The sequence below is a fragment of the Numida meleagris genome, chromosome 6 (assembly GCF_002078875.1).
Source record: "Numida meleagris isolate 19003 breed g44 Domestic line chromosome 6, NumMel1.0, whole genome shotgun sequence".
Taxonomy (NCBI): Eukaryota; Metazoa; Chordata; class Aves; order Galliformes; family Numididae; genus Numida; species Numida meleagris.
The window spans coordinates 24,345,624-24,362,084 of record NC_034414.1 but is presented as its reverse complement, the minus strand read 5'-3'; the positions used below and the strand labels follow the sequence as shown (position 1 = coordinate 24,362,084).

General features: G+C 40.9%; 1 protein-coding gene across 6 annotated transcripts in view; it reads right to left on the bottom strand.

The window, feature by feature from the left end:
- PHF21A (PHD finger protein 21A) overlaps nucleotides 4,231-16,461 on the bottom strand; it is a 120,913-nt gene continuing 108,682 nt past the window's right edge. For 4 of the 6 annotated variants that reach the window (XM_021401727.1, XM_021401730.1, XM_021401728.1 and 1 more), the window contains exons 14-18: nucleotides 15,402-15,565; nucleotides 9,862-10,017; nucleotides 8,177-8,252; nucleotides 7,741-7,844; nucleotides 4,231-5,832 (exon numbers count right to left, since the gene is read on the bottom strand). In XM_021401727.1, coding sequence (XP_021257402.1) covers nucleotides 5,578-5,832; nucleotides 7,741-7,844; nucleotides 8,177-8,252; nucleotides 9,862-10,017; nucleotides 15,402-15,565 — 755 coding nt within the window. In that variant the 3' untranslated portion in view covers nucleotides 4,231-5,577. Of the gene's footprint in view, nucleotides 5,833-7,740; nucleotides 7,845-8,176; nucleotides 8,253-9,861; nucleotides 10,018-15,401; nucleotides 15,566-15,621; nucleotides 15,645-16,461 lie in introns of all 6 variants that reach the window. The other 2 variants (XM_021401731.1, XM_021401732.1) reach the window with 1 other exon arrangement.

The following is a 16,461-nucleotide window of genomic DNA, read 5'->3' as shown; positions in this document are numbered from 1 at the left end:
CCTTCCCTCTGTCTCTAGGCCCATTCACCTCCTCCTGCTCTCTCTGGTCCCTGTGGCACCCACCGCTGGCACAGGGTGAGGAGAGGCCCCAGAGACCCCGTGTGGTGAGCTCCAGGACAGCTGCTGCCCCAGCACAGAGGCCCTCGGCTGGGCTGTTCTCTGCTCACTCCTCATGTAGCTAAGTCACACTGGCGGGGCGCAGGCAGACCCTCACGCAGGTAAGGTCTTGGTCTTCTGAAACAAGCCCACATCTTAAATCAACAGCCAGCAGAGGTTGGTCTTTTCATGGCTCTATAATTACCAAGCTTACCAGTGCATGGTATAAATAATTCTCTTTATTGGCAAGTTTCAACTATGTGCTCAGCCTATACAAGACACAACGATGCAGAAAGTTCTTGTCCCAGATGAAAGATAAACATTGGGAAATGGGAGCTAAAGGTAAAGGATAATGAGAGTCATATTTTCAAGTATTACATTCCATTCCGTAGGTGTTACAAACACTTCTGAGGCTCAAAGAAGGATCTGAGTAAGACAGCAATAACCTGGAGACAAGACGTCTGCAGCTCTTGTGTTTTCCTGATCCCACCTGATTTTTAGGGCATTCCCTGACCCAGGTCTGATCACTGAAAGCAGATATTTGATAATGCGCTGCTGTAAGGCTCGCTCGCACGCATTCAGAGGCTGGCACCTAGCTAGCTGCTTGCTTCTTTGGAGACATTTTACCTTCTGAACGACAGAAACTACAGAATCCATACGGTGGGAATGGCCTTTGCTGAGGTAGTTTGTTGGCCAGGCAAGCCTCAGTGCCAAATGAATGAGCTGCACGACACAACGGCGTCGTCTTTCTCCAGGTTCCTGACTCTTCAGCAGAGTTTCTACAACCGTGTCAGAAAACTCTCTGCAGTAACCCAGCAAGGCTGACATTGTCCTGGATCTTCAGAATCCCAAAGGAGGACAAATGGAGGTGGAGAAGGGTCAGAACAGTTCTGAAAAGACACGACGAAGTCTGCCCAAAGGGGCACGGTCCACCAGGAAGTGTAATATCAGTATTTGAGTGGTTATCTGAGCAGCTGGCAGAGGGAAGCCGCCACTGAAAGAGTGATTTTGGTTTGACATCTGAATATGATCTTCTAAAAACACATTTCATTAGAAAACTTGTATTCATCACCAGTGCTTCAAAAGCAAAGAGGGCAGGGGCCCTACCCAGCTGGGAAACAAAAGGAAAGAGAAATGTGCACTGCAAAGTCATGGGTATTTTCTGCTGCATCCACATGAGAGGGAGATGTCAGAGGTTACTCCCTGTATCATGGGCTGCCACAGCATGGTGCAGCCAAGAGGGAGACTTCACTCTGTGTCCTCCCGAATGCTGGCTGTATTGCTTTTGGGGGCTGCCTCTGCATCAGTACAGGGAAGAAGATGATTTTGAAGCCAAGGAGGCTAGAATTAGGGTCTACACGTCTAGACGGCTGGAATACAGATTTGTTCTCTCAAGCCTGGGGAGTTGGGAAGGATGAAATACCAGGTCGTTTTTCCTGCCATCAAAACAACCAGCACTGCCCATAAAACTATCACCTCTTTAATTTCTAGGCAGGTGGCTTTTAACTCATGTCCCCACTGACAGAAATTCACTTGTTCAAAGAACAAAATCCTTATTCTGCTCTTGCAAACTACTGGTTCATCCTACCACCACGGTGACTCCTGGCTAACGAAGACCCATTGGCACCACTCGTCCTTGGAAGGATTGCCTTTATCACGTTCTGCACAGAGCTAAAAGCTCCACTGGCACTAAACAAAGATCACGAGGATCCTAATGGTAGCTCTAATTCTTCCAGCCAGATCACACGCTCATTTACAAGCTTAGACCACACCACACTTTTCCAGCTGTTTAAAGAACAGATTGCAAGGAGAAGGGGAAAACTGCTTCTGCAATTCTTATTCTATTTCTGAGCAGTTAAAGCAGCAGGATGACTTCTGAAAAGCCCTTAGCACTGGGCTGAGAGCCAGGAACATCTCTGATAGGAGCTTCCTCTGTGGTCTCATCTTCTCTTCCTTTATGACTGAGATTTAAAAGCCACTTATTTCCCACTAATGACAAGCAATGACATAAGAATTAGTTGTTACCTTTATGGTGGTTTGGAAACACAAAATGCCAGTCATTATGACAGCTTCTCGAAGAGAAGTTCTAATACTCAAATGCTACATAGCAAAAAAAAACCAAAAAACAAAAAAAAAAAACACCACCCAACAAATCCAAAAGAAAAGCTTGAACTTAAAAGTTGTCAAAAAGCTTAAATTTCTCCCTCCATTGGAAACTCTGAGAGCAGGTAGAAAAAAACCACAACATTTCCCTCTGTATTTAGCAAGTACCATTTCCCCATCTACCTCGTTGCTAATTGGGCAGAAATGGCCCCAGTTTACTCATGCCTCTGTACCAACATCACTGCCAGTGTCAGCAGAGCCCTAGGAACACTCTGCCTGTTGACTGATATTGCTGCAGAGCCTGGAGGGAAAGTGCCCAAACAGGATCAGGGAGCGAAAACTACCCAGCAGCATCGAAAAGTCTAAGTTGAGGTCATTTTTCTGCCAGGCAATGATTAACTAAAGGTGTCCTTTGACAGTCTGGAACACAACACTGTAAGAAAAAGGAGATAAAAGTCTGTACTTATCAATTCGGTTTCTAAAGACAAGCAGATGCCTTGGAAAAGCGGTAACAGCTGTTTTAACATCTCCTGGCTGGGTAACTGTGCTCAGATTTAAATGCAGCCACCAGTGAATTTCACTCCCATCCCTTCCTGAACCGGCAAAGCAAACAGAAGGACTCTCAAGTCTTCCAGCAGCTTGCTACATCCAAGGAGTGCAGTGCTCCCAGCAGAGCTCAGAAAATAACACTAGAAAGAAGAACATGAGAACATGAAGATACTGTCTCTTACTGGGAATGAGTCTCGTGATTCAGAAGAAGGGGAGTCACTCCAGTGACCAACTCGAGAACAACCTGGCCGAAAAGGACATTTCTCCTGAGAATCTCCCCGCTAACTGCTGGCTCATCTTCTAAAGAAAGAAGGCTCAGACTCACTTTGTTTTTTCTCATCATCCCTTCAACTGCATCATCCTTTGTTTAAACGCTATGGCTTGCTGGCCCGGGCTGCCCAATGGTAATGACTCCAATTGGTAATTGGGTTGATGCAAGGAGGACATTTTTAGTTTGATCGGTTTGATCCTTGCAGCTCTGCTAGCTGCCGAGGTTATCACAGGTTTAGCTGGGAGTGCACGTAAGAGTCATTTTCCCAAGCTACGGACAAATGTGAGAACTCAGGATATCAGTTCTGAGCTCAGCGCTGAAAATAGCGCACAGTCCTATGAGAAGTCCTTAAAGGTCAGGAGGGCGAGCAAAGGAAAGGGAAGACAACAGCGCCAAGAATCCTGCAGAAGCACGCTTGGCTGAGGCAGCAAGGAGACTCTCTCAGGCTATGTAGTGTTTGGAGCATTTGCTACTTCTTGCTCAGAAACGCATCCCTGAAATGCAAAGCTTTCTCTGTTCCAGGAGGATCAGTGGCTGGGCAGGACTGCCTCACCACCCAACGCACACTCTCGAGGGCTCTACAGCAGGGACCCAGCCTCACGCTGTCCGTGGAGAGGCTCAGCTCTGCTCCCACTGGGAGCAACAGGAGTTTTGCCAGCACTTCCAGTGGAAACAGAGTTTGCCCAAATATTTACAGGCAGCAGTGAAACTGGGCAGCTCTGTGATACAACCCTAACTGGCTTGAGTCAGTACTCTACGCTGAGTACTCTACACAGACCCCACGGTAACAGGAGCACAAGGTAAACTTTGCTATCTAGAGTGAAAAAGTTATACACAAGAGATGAACTTCTTAAATAAAGGATATAACAGAAGGTGACTTCACTCCAGCAAACTCCTTTCATTCTCAAGCTCTAATCAGTCCATATCACGAAAGCATTAAAGCCTTAAGCGAGTACACTGCCAGTGCTTTTCTCTGGGTTACACACACAATCAAGGAACGGGGGAGAAATGGTAACAGCAGAGACAAGCCAGGCAGATCTTCCAGGTGGGGTGAGATCCAGCGCTGTGGATTTGATTCTCGTTAGGGTTTAGCCAGTAGCATGTATGGTATAATCTAGGGAAACTGTCCCACTGGATCTTAAAACACAAACACAGCAGAATGTCATCATAAATAAGCAAAGTCTGTGTTAAAAAATTCTAAGTACACAGCATTTTCTCCAGTTCTGACACCTTTTTAATAGAAATCACTTGTTTAGGAAACAAATAGCACTTTTGTAATTTTTTTTTTTTACAATGTTTCTTACCTTGATCTTATTTTAAGTAACACTAGGAAGACCTCAATATCTTTTATTTTCCTTTTTAATTTAAAAAAGTTGTTTTTTTTTTCCCCCAGATACAAAGATTTTGCCCTTGCATAAAAAAACAGTGCCCAAAACGATGACACAAGGACTCACAAAGACTCACTGTATCTCACTGACACTATTACTTCTAATCTATACCATGCAAGGTCCCATCTACCTCTTTAATTAGACTGTCAGCCTGAAAAACAGCTTTTCTATTCCTTATTTAGTTCTTGTTACCAAAAGAAGAGAAAAGAAGTGAAAGAAAAGGACATTTCTCTGTTCAGTTCACACATCTGGGTCATGTGCTACTTTGTTCAGGATAGTTTTGTTGTTTATAAATATAGAAAAGGGTTGGAATCTCATTTTCAAGTAATCGATGCACATTTTGTCTTGGGACACCTCCATCCAATGCTCCAAGCTGACCCTGGATTCTGGCCCTCTATTCTCCCGTTCCCAACATAGGCTTTCTGGATGAGTGTGAAGATTTGAATTAATGCTGCAAAGCTTCTGTTTCTCTGATGTGAAGAAGTACAATTTAACCCAAAGCTGTTGGGACAGTAGGTCTTCAGCCTGTACATGTGCTGGTTACTCAGTGAAAAGTCCATCTCCTTTCCTTTTGTACATCTCCTGTCTAAACAATAGTAAATACTGCTTATTTGATAGACTCGTCCCTTCTGGGCACTGGGATTTGATAATTTATATTTCTGGTTTTTTTTTGGTTCAATAGTACTGAGAGTTTAGAAACAGGAAAAGCCCACAGGCTCTTTGGACTTGTTTTTGTTTTCCCCTAGCTAAACAAACTGCTCTGCAAATAAGGATTTGAAACCTGCTCTCCTCCCTTATCCCTGCTCCTCACCCCAAACAAAAATAAAACAAACCTATAGTGGCTGTGGAGGCTGCTGCAGGCACACACTGGTGTAAAATATAGAGAGAGTAAATATATTATTTCACTTGGCATGGTGCTGGCAAAGAACCCCCAGCTGGCACTATTCATGTAACATGATCCAAACTTTGCATGTACACACAGAATAAGAAGGATCAATTGGCAAACTCCGGTGCCGCCTGGCACAAGCATCTTCACGCTCTCTCTGGAACCAAAGAACTAAAGAATTCTGCACTTTCCAGAAGAAATCCGGTTTTGCTTTTCTAGAGTTTTGTTATTTTGCTTCTCCTCCTCGCCGCCACCTCCCTTGGCTCCTTCTGAACTCCACTGTGTTATTTAGTCTCATCGCCCTTGTTACAGTTCACCATGCAGCTCTGGGAAGGGGAGGGGGCTAAGGTGGAGGTGGCAGCATTAGTATTGTTAGTGGAGTCCATGCCATTGGAGATGGCTACTGAATTGACTTCAGAGTTTATGGGTTTTGAAAGGTCGATGCCTTGGATGAGGCGGATCAGCTGTTTTACCTTCTCCAAGGAGCTGTGCATCTCCTTCTGTTTTGCAAGGATGGTATTCTTCATTTCCATGCATTTCTGCAGCAAAACAGAAAAGCAATACTAAGTTCAGGCTTTATCCTTCTATGAATGGAAGACGGTAAGAGAAGGAATTGAGTGTTTGCAGATCTAAATGTAAGTACTCAGAAAAGACTGCAGCTGTAATGTGACTTATAATTTCAGACTAGGAGAAAACAAGGCTCCTAGCTGCATTCATGGAATTGATATTTGCAAGCTGAGGAACTAACTTGCCTATACATAGCTGCCACCTAATAAGGCCCTTTCATCCCAAGGTGCCTGGAAACCAATGCAGACAGTTCCATCCTTTCGTGTTCCTTCTGAAGGGAAGCTTCCAAGCATATGTTCTTATTATTTTTCTGTTAGCACTGCATTGCTGAAATTTCTTTAGCTCAGATATGCAAACTCAGGCATCCTATCACAGCTGACTGCTGACTGTGTGTGTGCACGCCATTAATGGGATACAGTCCTCGCTTTCACATACGCTTTAACAGGAACATCACTTCCTCTTCTTACTAAATAAAGGGGCACTTGAAATGAAAAACAAGCCCTTCTTCACTTGAAAATCTTATTTTTTGGCTACTTCATTCTCTTGGAAGCAGTAGGTAACCTAGCTAGCTCATAAGATAAGAGTCAGAGTAAGATAACTTTAAAAAATGCCCACAAGAGATGTTTCAAGAGTGAAAAACTGCTTATGTCTATATTTGAAACCCTCAGAAAGGAGGAGATGGTAGCTATTTTATGCCTATGACTTTCAGATTCTTACACAGAGATGGCAACCTTCTTATATTTTTCAAATCTTTTATTCACACTGATCTCCAGACACTGTTATTTTCAGCTTTCCTGTTTTCACATGCAGCTCGTGGCATCACAAGAACATTACAAAATTTAGATCTAATGTCTGTCTATTTGATGGCTCAAATTAAAGTGTAAACAATGGCTTGATCATGGAAAATACACCATTCTCCTTATCTACTATCAATCCTTGTTGAGGCTTGCTTCTGCCTCTGTGTACCTGACTGAGAAACAGCGCTACTGCTGCTCAGTTTATGTCCAGTAACTGCTAACCAGAAGACGACAGACTCCAGAACTGCCAGCCAGCACCTCTTACCACTTACTCGCTCACAATTGTTTTAATGATATCATCAACATTTAGAGGTCTTTAAACATGGGATGTTTACTTTTGGTCTAAGAGGTAAAGACACGCAGACCAGACAGTGCATCTACATTGGAAAAAACCCAAGTCTGTACTTATGCACCCAGCTTTACACGAGCTGCCACATAGATTTTAGTATTTTTCATTTTGTGATTCTGACTTAGGCCATGATAATGAGGGGCTCAAACTTTGCACTGGCAACTCAAGAGCCTGATTTGCATATTAAGAGCAAATTAATATGTATGGCACAATTACTGCCATAAATTAAGGAAAAAACTGCTTCTGGTCAGAAGTATGACATTGTTCAATTAGTAATATGTGGAGGCTTGCTGACTATCTAGCCAGCATGTCAAGAACTCAAGAGAAAATGGTCACTTTTGTATTAGGCATGTCTGAAGGGAGCACCAAGAATGTAACTCTTACTACGCACAGAGGCCCAACCTTTCAAACTTAAGTGAGCCACTAGAGAATTAGAATTTATCTGCTGCCCACAGACAGTAGTGCTGTGGGTCATGTTTGTCACCTGCTTATATTGTAGGCTGCTGCATGTCTACAGTATATGGTCAGGAGGGATCATGTATAAGTCTCTCAAAGTATATGTTACTTGTATTTCCTGCTCCCCAAAGTCCTAAAAAAGCGGAGTCCTAAAAGAGCTCATTCAATCCTCAGTAAAACCAGTGGAAGATAAGTCTAATAGATGGGCTCTGCAGTTTTCTATCTGCATTCTGACACTAGAACACAGGTGCAGATTTATCTGGGAGGGTGATACTCACCGTTATAGAATTGCTGAGCTGTTTGACCTTCTGCTCTAGTTGTTCTCTTTCCTGTTTTAAATCTGAACTCCATTTAAGTAGTTTCTGTTTTTCTTCTTCTTTTGCTGCAAAACAGAATATTAACCACCTCAAGAAATAATATTTAAAGTCTTTCTGTTACCACTGTGGATAGAAGCTCTAAACTGTTTCATTTAAAGAGCATTATTGAAGTAAATTCAATCACTTTTGCAATAAATCACAACCAAAATTTCACCTGCACACACAGGTATCACAAAAAGCTTAATAAACGTTTAGACTGCCATTTTCACTTCACTAATGATTTAAGTTCTTCCTCTTTAATTTCCTTTTGTAAAGGAAGTATCATGCTGTCCCATTCCCTCAATAACATCTTCCAGTTTTAAAACTGAAAAAAAAATGTTGCTCCCTGTTTTCCTACCTGCTTTATACGCAATATATGAATGAACAATTGCTAAAGTTCCTGGCCATGGGATTGCTTCTTCCTTCTTTAACATCTGAAAGAAAAGTGAGTAGAGATTTAGTTGGTAAACAATCTATCCCTAAGAAAAGGAAAAGAAGAAAGGGAAAAGCAATGAATTTTCTCTCTGGCTATCATTAATCTGAGCCCTGTTAACATGAAGCTTTGCAGACCTGTTCTGAGATTTAACAGAGGGAATTATTCACAACTGTATTGTAGCTCCCACAAAGGAGGCCTGTTTCTTACAAATGTCAGCATATTCTCAAATTCCCTCCATAGCCACAAATAAACTCTACTAATGAAACAGAACAACTTAAAAGAGGAATGAAAAGATAATGCATCTGAACTGAAACTTGCCAGGAGTCATAAACATTATTGCATGGTTCAGACAAATTGCTGATCTCAGTTGTTCTGAGAGAAAACTTTTCATGTCACAGAGCAGCCTCAACACCATACATTCAAACAACAAACTTCTGGGCTAATAACACATCAAACTGTTCTATATGCCCTTCGTAGCAGAATCGTCTTAATAGAATTGTCAAGGATGAGAACCATTTATGTATTTAAGTGCCTTCCTAACATATTCCTTCCTAAGGAACTTGAATTTGAGAAGAAAAATGTATTGTGTCTTTTTAATAAGTGAAGCAGAGGGATGTCTCAGGAGATAGAGGACTTGGTCACTTTTCAGCGAAATAACTCAGATTTTTCCCAGAATTCTGCGGGAATCTATTACAGAAATACAAAGAGGAAGGATATGTGATGGCACACGAGCGGAAATAGAAAAGTGGTAATACTCTCTCTTCATTTGCAATTACTGACCAAGTCACTTGAATGTTGCATTTCTGTTCCTCTGAGCAGCACATAATATGCCAGGTTGTATTCTTACCTTACCATCTGGCCATGTGAGTGACTAAGCAATATGCTAAATCAGACAGAACACTTAACAGCTTCATGCTGCTGATTAACAGCAACCCTTTGCAACTTCTGAAGTACCACGTAAGGGTTATGAATACACTGGTTTACTTCTTTGTCTTGTCATTTCAATGTAATTATAAACAAAATATTAAAATATCATCTGTTCACCTCAGTTCTCTACTTTTACAGAGGCGTCCGGAAGAAAGAAGAACCAAGCTATTTGCCCATCCTCATTATACTGACGCTTGACATGATTATTAGAGAGATCACTGAAGACGAAGTCTCCGATGCTTGATTTATATAAGCAAAGGGGTTTATACTTTCTCTGTCTTCTGAGGTAGGCTTGTACAGATGTTTTACTTATTTATCCAGAAGAACATACTAGTAACTTTTGAAGAAACAGCGAGCTTAGATGAACAGGAACATTTCTATGGGTAACAGAGAACCTTTCCCAAAAGTTTGTGTGCTTTGGCCCAGAAAAAGACTAAAAACACATGGGTAACAAATAAAGACTCCAAGTCAGGGAGTAAGACTTAATAGTTTTGTACTTGCACACATTCCAGTATAGGTAATTAGATCAAATTCACACAACCCTTATTGAAGATCAGATAGACTGGTTCAGTGTCAGGCTGTCTTGATACAAGTAAGCCCAGTGATATTGTTGTTTTCTTTAACTAGGAAAAATCTTTACAGTGCATTGTGTATAACCCTGTCTGTTTGTTAAACAATACCTGGTCTTGACATTTGGGACAGATCCACATGCCCTTGGGAATGGTTTTCAGAGGCGGGTCCAGACAGTCCAGGTGATAAACACGTGAACATGTGTCACACATCAGCAACTGCCCGCTTTTTCTGCAAACACTGCAAAAATCCTCATGGATATCGCCCTATAAAAATCAAGGGGAAGGGGTGAGGGTGAGAAAAAGAGAGAGAAAGAAGGCAAAAAGTGAATTTTGACCTTGACATCTACATCCTTGTTAAATGCAAAGTTTACAACACAATTATTTCTAAGGGGGATTCCAAATGTCAAGCCTTTTTTAGGAGGTGAAACAGGAAAATCAGGCAGGATGTCAGAAACACTGACACTGGTCATCCCAAACAGTGCCCTCCCAAGGTAAAATATTATAGCAAACACTTATCACCATAGTTTCTCTTAACACTTAGTATCTCATAGCCTGTCTTATTTTAGATTCCCCTCCCCCTTACCCTGCTTGCTTTTGCCTAAAATGATGAGGTATCCACTTTCTTAACCCTTCTCATTTCTGGATGTAAGCACAACTTCAGTTTGGGAATGCTGATGAGGCGGTCTCTTGCCAGTAATTGTATGTAAGAAACCCCAATGGAGTGACTTAAAAGAACACTGTCAAATATTCAGGTCACCTTTAAAAATGAAAGTAGAAGGAAAAAGGCGCTCTGCTTGTAAATGAAAAAGAACAAAATGAATTTCACTCTGAGACTATTCTTCTTACTTCATAGAGGCTACCTCAAGTTGCACTAAAAAAGCTATGACTCAAAATTTTCTCATCTTCTATAGGCAGTGGTTTATGTTTCATCACTAATGTAGGCTGAGAGCCAAGAGGAAGGAATACCAAGAGAGACTTTCTAGGGGTTTTCTTTTTCAGAAAGAGCTGAAAACATTACTATCAACTTCTCTTGGCAAAATGTAGTCTGACTTACTAGTGTATCACCATCAGAGATATTTACTTTCTACAGTCATCAGCTCCCCAGAAAGAAAGGTTTACTTTTTCTCAATTTTTCTTCTCTCTCTCTCCTCCTGTTACTCCCATCTTATGCTTGGGTTGGTAGTTGTGGTGGTGTTTGTTTTCACTTTGTTCTTTGGATAGCAGAACAAAGAAGCACAGAAGAAAAATGGGTTAACACCCATAGAATAGGAAAGGGGCATCCGAACTCTCTCCCCTCTAACTTGGGGCTTGTTCCAGCAACTTGACATACTCTAGGCTATGTCTGGAGTCTGAAATACGCGCTTCTCACTGACCTTAGTCAAAAGTTCCACACACACAACATCTGCAAGTTTGTAATCTTAAAATGTGTGAGTCTAACTGCTGAGTCTAACTGCGCATATACTCTCCCTCTGTATGCAGGCATTATCAGTGCATGCAATGCTTCATTTTAAGCCGTACAGTCTTTTCAAGCGTGTAAGTTCCATTATCTTGGAATGATACTGGACTTGGCCATGCACTTACACATTAAGTTGCCAGACAAGAAAGATGATACTAACCTGTACTACGGATAAAATATTAAACATACTACAAGAATGAGACACAGGCAATCTGCTAAGGCTCCTGCTTCCTGACTCTGTTGCTGATGAGGCCTTTCTTTGAAGGGAATGCTTTCTTCTCTTAATTCCCAAGGTTAGCATTGATGCTGTGTTTCGTAAAAGATCGACCTTCAGTGAATTATCAGTGCCGGTTTTTTGGTTCTGTAATTCCCAGGGATCACTGGCAGCTGGGTTATGGTATTATTTCATCCTTTAACACCACAGAGTTCTTCAGTGTTAACAGAAGAATGAAATGAGTGACATTTCATCCCTCCTCTGAAGTGATCTGCGTAACCAGGCTGGGAAGAGCTTCTTTTCCTCCCTTATGCATTCTGCGAGCACAAGTAAGGAAAGAAAGGCAGGCAGCAGGTGCCAGATAAGCTAAACCAAAATCCTCTGCAACCTAAGGAAAATTCTCACATTTTAGAAGAAAATTCTCATTCTAGAGAATTGTGTGTGTTGTTAAGATGCCTTCGGCTGCCATTGATTACAAATGACATTTGGTACCTGGCTTAGGTGCCTAAGTAGTGCTGTTAAAGATCCCAAACTGATACATTTAATATCTTGCAGAAAGAGACCTCCACAAGAGATGCGTATTGTTGCTTCTTGAATGGGTGACATAACGAAATTTAGGTGCAAAGCCTTCTAAATTCAACAGAACATCATAAAACCAGAAGTGATACACCGGTCAGTGTGCAGTGTTTCTGAATGCATCAGCATGGCAACACACATGCAAAAAATCCATAGTCCTACTGTTGGTTCATCAAAACAGTAATGCAAATTTCCTGGTATTTCCTCAAAATTAATAACTGGACATAAAAAAAAATCCCAGCCAATGCTTGATCCCAAAGAAAGGACCCAGATTTTATGGACAGTTAATAATATATGCATGAAGGGAGCTGGATTTGATGTTGTGACATGCACCCCACTAATCTCAGCTTCTGGCTCTGCTCCCTGAAGGCTGTATGCAGCCAACTTATGTTAGAGCAGAGCTTGCTGACGATGCTCTAACATATGTTATAGGCAGAAGAGACAGAAGAATAATTTCAAAACAGAGCGAATATAAAAGGTGATTTAAGGTCACTTTTCGCTCCATTTCCTCTCTACCAAGAGAATGAGAAAGCAAATGAAAGCTTTCTGAACACCTAACAATTTCCTTTAATTTTTTACAGTGTCTAGAGCAATAAGGCCTGGCTTTCAGCACTAGAAAACAGAACAATACAATATCAAATCCAAAGTATGTGTGTGCAGTTTATGTGTTTGAATATGAAATATATACGTATATGTACGTTTCACTGGAATAACATGGTAAAACTAAATATTCTGAAACAAGAATTGTGCAAGACCACATTAATAAAGATTATCATAATAGGTATGTGGGCTGTAAGTGAATTAAGTTATCACAAGCAATAATAATCTAGGCATTCCCTAACGTTTATGAGCTTGACTTTGCAGTCTGAATGTTCTCCGATGCTCTGCTCAACTGGAACATTTATTAATTTACTAATAAAAAGGCATTTTGTGACCACAGGGTTGAACCATCGCTAGAATAGAGATTTTTAGACAGTGAACAGTTTTGCATTATTCTTGCTGCTGAGTAATTCAATGTCAAAGGCAATTGCTACCTTCCAGGTGAATATGCTATTGTGTGAGGGAGAATCACCCATAACCAAGTGGTTCACAGCCAATTGCAAGACAGAAAAAAAAAAAAAAAGCTTTGTTCAGCCCTGCCTATTATTATCTCCCTCCTTTTCCCAGGTTCTGTTCTCAGTTTCTACCCTTCCACCCTCGTCTCCAATCCCATCTCAAGTTCCTGCTTCATCCTCCCTTCAGAATGCATCTCTGTCTTTCAGAGGATGACAGTTCAGGAGAAAGGCAAGAAGGCCATTCTGGGCTGTGGTGATGACTACTTGGTCAATTTCCACAGGTTGGCTAAATACAAAGATTTTTCAGGTACCAGACATCAAATTTCCATTCGAAAGCCTATAAGAATTAGACCTTCCGACTAAATGAGTGAAAAAATGTTTTAAAGATGGGTAAAATTGCAGTTTTCTTCTTTAACTGCCTGGGAAACAGCTGAATGGTTTTAACTGAGACTTTTAAAATAACTTTTTACTTGGGCATGTACATATCATGTTTTCACTCTATACGGTCACCAAACAGGTGTTTGGTGTAACAACAGGCATTTTTTATTCTACCTGAAATAAATACACTTTTCTATATTTTGATGAACACAGATTCATAATTAATGAATATTGAAACAATCCATCAGGTAGGTCTGAATACTATCCAAACTGAGAAAATTCAAGGCGTTCTGAACAAGATTAGAACGCTACAAAAATTCTCTATTCTTGATTTAGCCTACTGTTACCAGGCACTGCAAGAAAACAGGACAACACCACATTATATTGTTTTGAGAGCTCTTACACAGCAGGAAATGACCAGAAATAAACACACAGAAGTCAGAGATGGAAAAGATCTAACACATTATCCAATCCTTCTCTTGGGGCCAATGTAAAAAATGCTCTCTCCAGCATGTTTACTTGTCAATTTTACTGCTTACTTTTAGAAGTCCCCAGAGATGGAGCTGGCACACCCTCCCTCTGGGGGGCTGTTCCACAGTCTCTTTCATCTGACTGTCAGGAAAGGGTTTTTATAGTCGAGTGCTATTCTGCACTCAAAAGTAACTACATAAAAGAGTACCTTCTAATTTCACATACATATTCCCTGTGTATCAGAACTGTGTCTATTTATTTCTATGACTCAGACACGCTTCCACTATTTCTATTTCTGTTACCTCTACAGAACAAATACAGTTCAAAAGCAACAAGATGGCTTCTGTTCCCTCTTCTCTGTGGCCAATAGTTTGTCCCTCAGTCTATGCTCTTTAAGTGGTGAAACTGCACAGATGAAAGTAGAACTGCCCAACTCAACTCTTCCTTGAAGTCCACTTCAAGTTGTTGGCTCTCAGTTATACATGATGTTACACAAAAAACAAGCATACAAACAAACAAAAAAACCTAGATCACTCATTCCTATGAATAAATAAGCCTGTCCCTTTTTATTTTTAAACTGTTCCCAGTAATTAGTAGTTACTAAAACGCAAGCACTTTACTGGAAGTACATTACAACTCCTGATAAGTTTTGTACAATTAATTGTTTCACTCATACTGGATAGAGTCACTGTACACTTTTGGACAAATCATACTGTCCTTTCATTACATTATGTCAGACCTATGCAGTAACTCAGATAAACTTTTCCTGTTATGTCTTTTCAGAAGCTTATGCACAGCCTTTAAATTTTTTTCTTAATGCTTTTGGCAAGAAATGGAAACCATGAAATAGCTGGGTTGCTCTCAGCAACTTCAAAAAAGGCTGCACTTTGAGTGGCAAATCTTAGCTTTTAACTCAAAAAAAAAAAAAAAAAAAAAAAAGGATATTTGCTTCTTTATAAATTATGACAAAATGGACAGATTTCATTCGAGACAGATTTTGTGATCTGATCACGTGGCAATGTATTCAGCTACATTAGTACACCAGAACTGCCATAACCAGCGCAGTGAACACTGCTCCTGGCTGTCCCGGGTGATCCAAAAGGTCTTCCTTCTCCCATTACAGAAACACCACAACCTTTTGTTATTATGGTCTGTAAGAAATATTCTTCAGTCTCCCCTTCCCCCTTTACCATGGATGACAGATTCAATTCAGTCAGACAAGATCTCAAACATGGCACAAAGGAAATGAGCTCATTTAGCATGCCTAGTGCCTCCCAGTGTTTCAATCCACTGAAGGTTACAAATAAAATCTCTACAGGATAAGAACATAGGTGCAGGAGGAAAAAGGAGGGTGTTAAAAGGATACTGGATCGTTTCAGTGCACTGAATCAGGACAAAGGACGAGTGTGACTAAAGAAACAAAATCTGCAATGATTTTCCTTGTGATTATATCTGCATATCTTTCCAAAAGTAACCTCCCTCCCCAAGAATTACTTACGTCTGTGGAGCTGGGGCTAGGCAGGGACACAGGCTGAACAGCCGCGGGAAAAGTAAATGTGGTCTCTGTCTTTTCATTTTCAGGGGAGTCAGGATAACTGGACAGAGGGGACGTGGGCGTCAACGCCCCAAACCCCAGCACCGTGTTGTACTTAGGTGGACGACCTACATATTAACAAAAGGGAACAAACAAACAAACAAACAAACAAAATCTTACATACCTTTGGCCAGTGGTCCTCATTGGCTAGCATGAAAAAGGAAATGATGTAGCACAGAGAGGAAGTTAATATAAAAGTTACAAGTGGAAGGACAGAAGCAAAGATTTAAACATTTTTTAGAAATATTTAAGTAGAATTTTGCAAGGAAAGAACATTTAAAAGATGTATTTCAGAAGGAAATAGAAATAAGTTCTGTAGAAGGTCAAAGAACTGCTCCCCCAAAAGCAGTCTGGGGACACTTTCTACTCCTACAAACAAGGCTACTCACTTTTTGGGGAAAATATGTTGGCACCAAAGCTAGATATAAGACACAATAACTACTGCAAAATCCTTCCTACTCTTATCCCACACGTTCCCATCTTCTACTGGCAGCATAAATCTACACAAAGGTTAAGTCCTTTATCAGAGGCCAACATGCACCATTCCAACCCCCTCCTTTTCTTCTCATTTTTTTTAAACCCACTCACCCAAAGATCAGCACTTTCTACTCTACTGGCACATCTTTTAAATTAGGGGGCCTCAAGAACAGGTCCTGTTGTGTGACTCATAACCCCAGCACTACCAGTTGTAATCTATCGTTGGTCTTAAAATGTGACTCTCCTCAAATTCTGTGTTTTTTCTTAACCTTTCTCAGTCTAGTATGTTTGACTATGCACAACTCCTATATGCTCCTTCAGATCAGTAGAAGTGCAAAATGTGTTCATAACTATTTTCATAAAATTACATATGCAAAGTAAGACAGCAAAAAACAATATGTAATCACCATTTCTGCATCCCTTCTCCACAGCAATTTAAGGACATGTAAACATAAAGGACTTATGATCTAGGAATAATTCCCCAGAT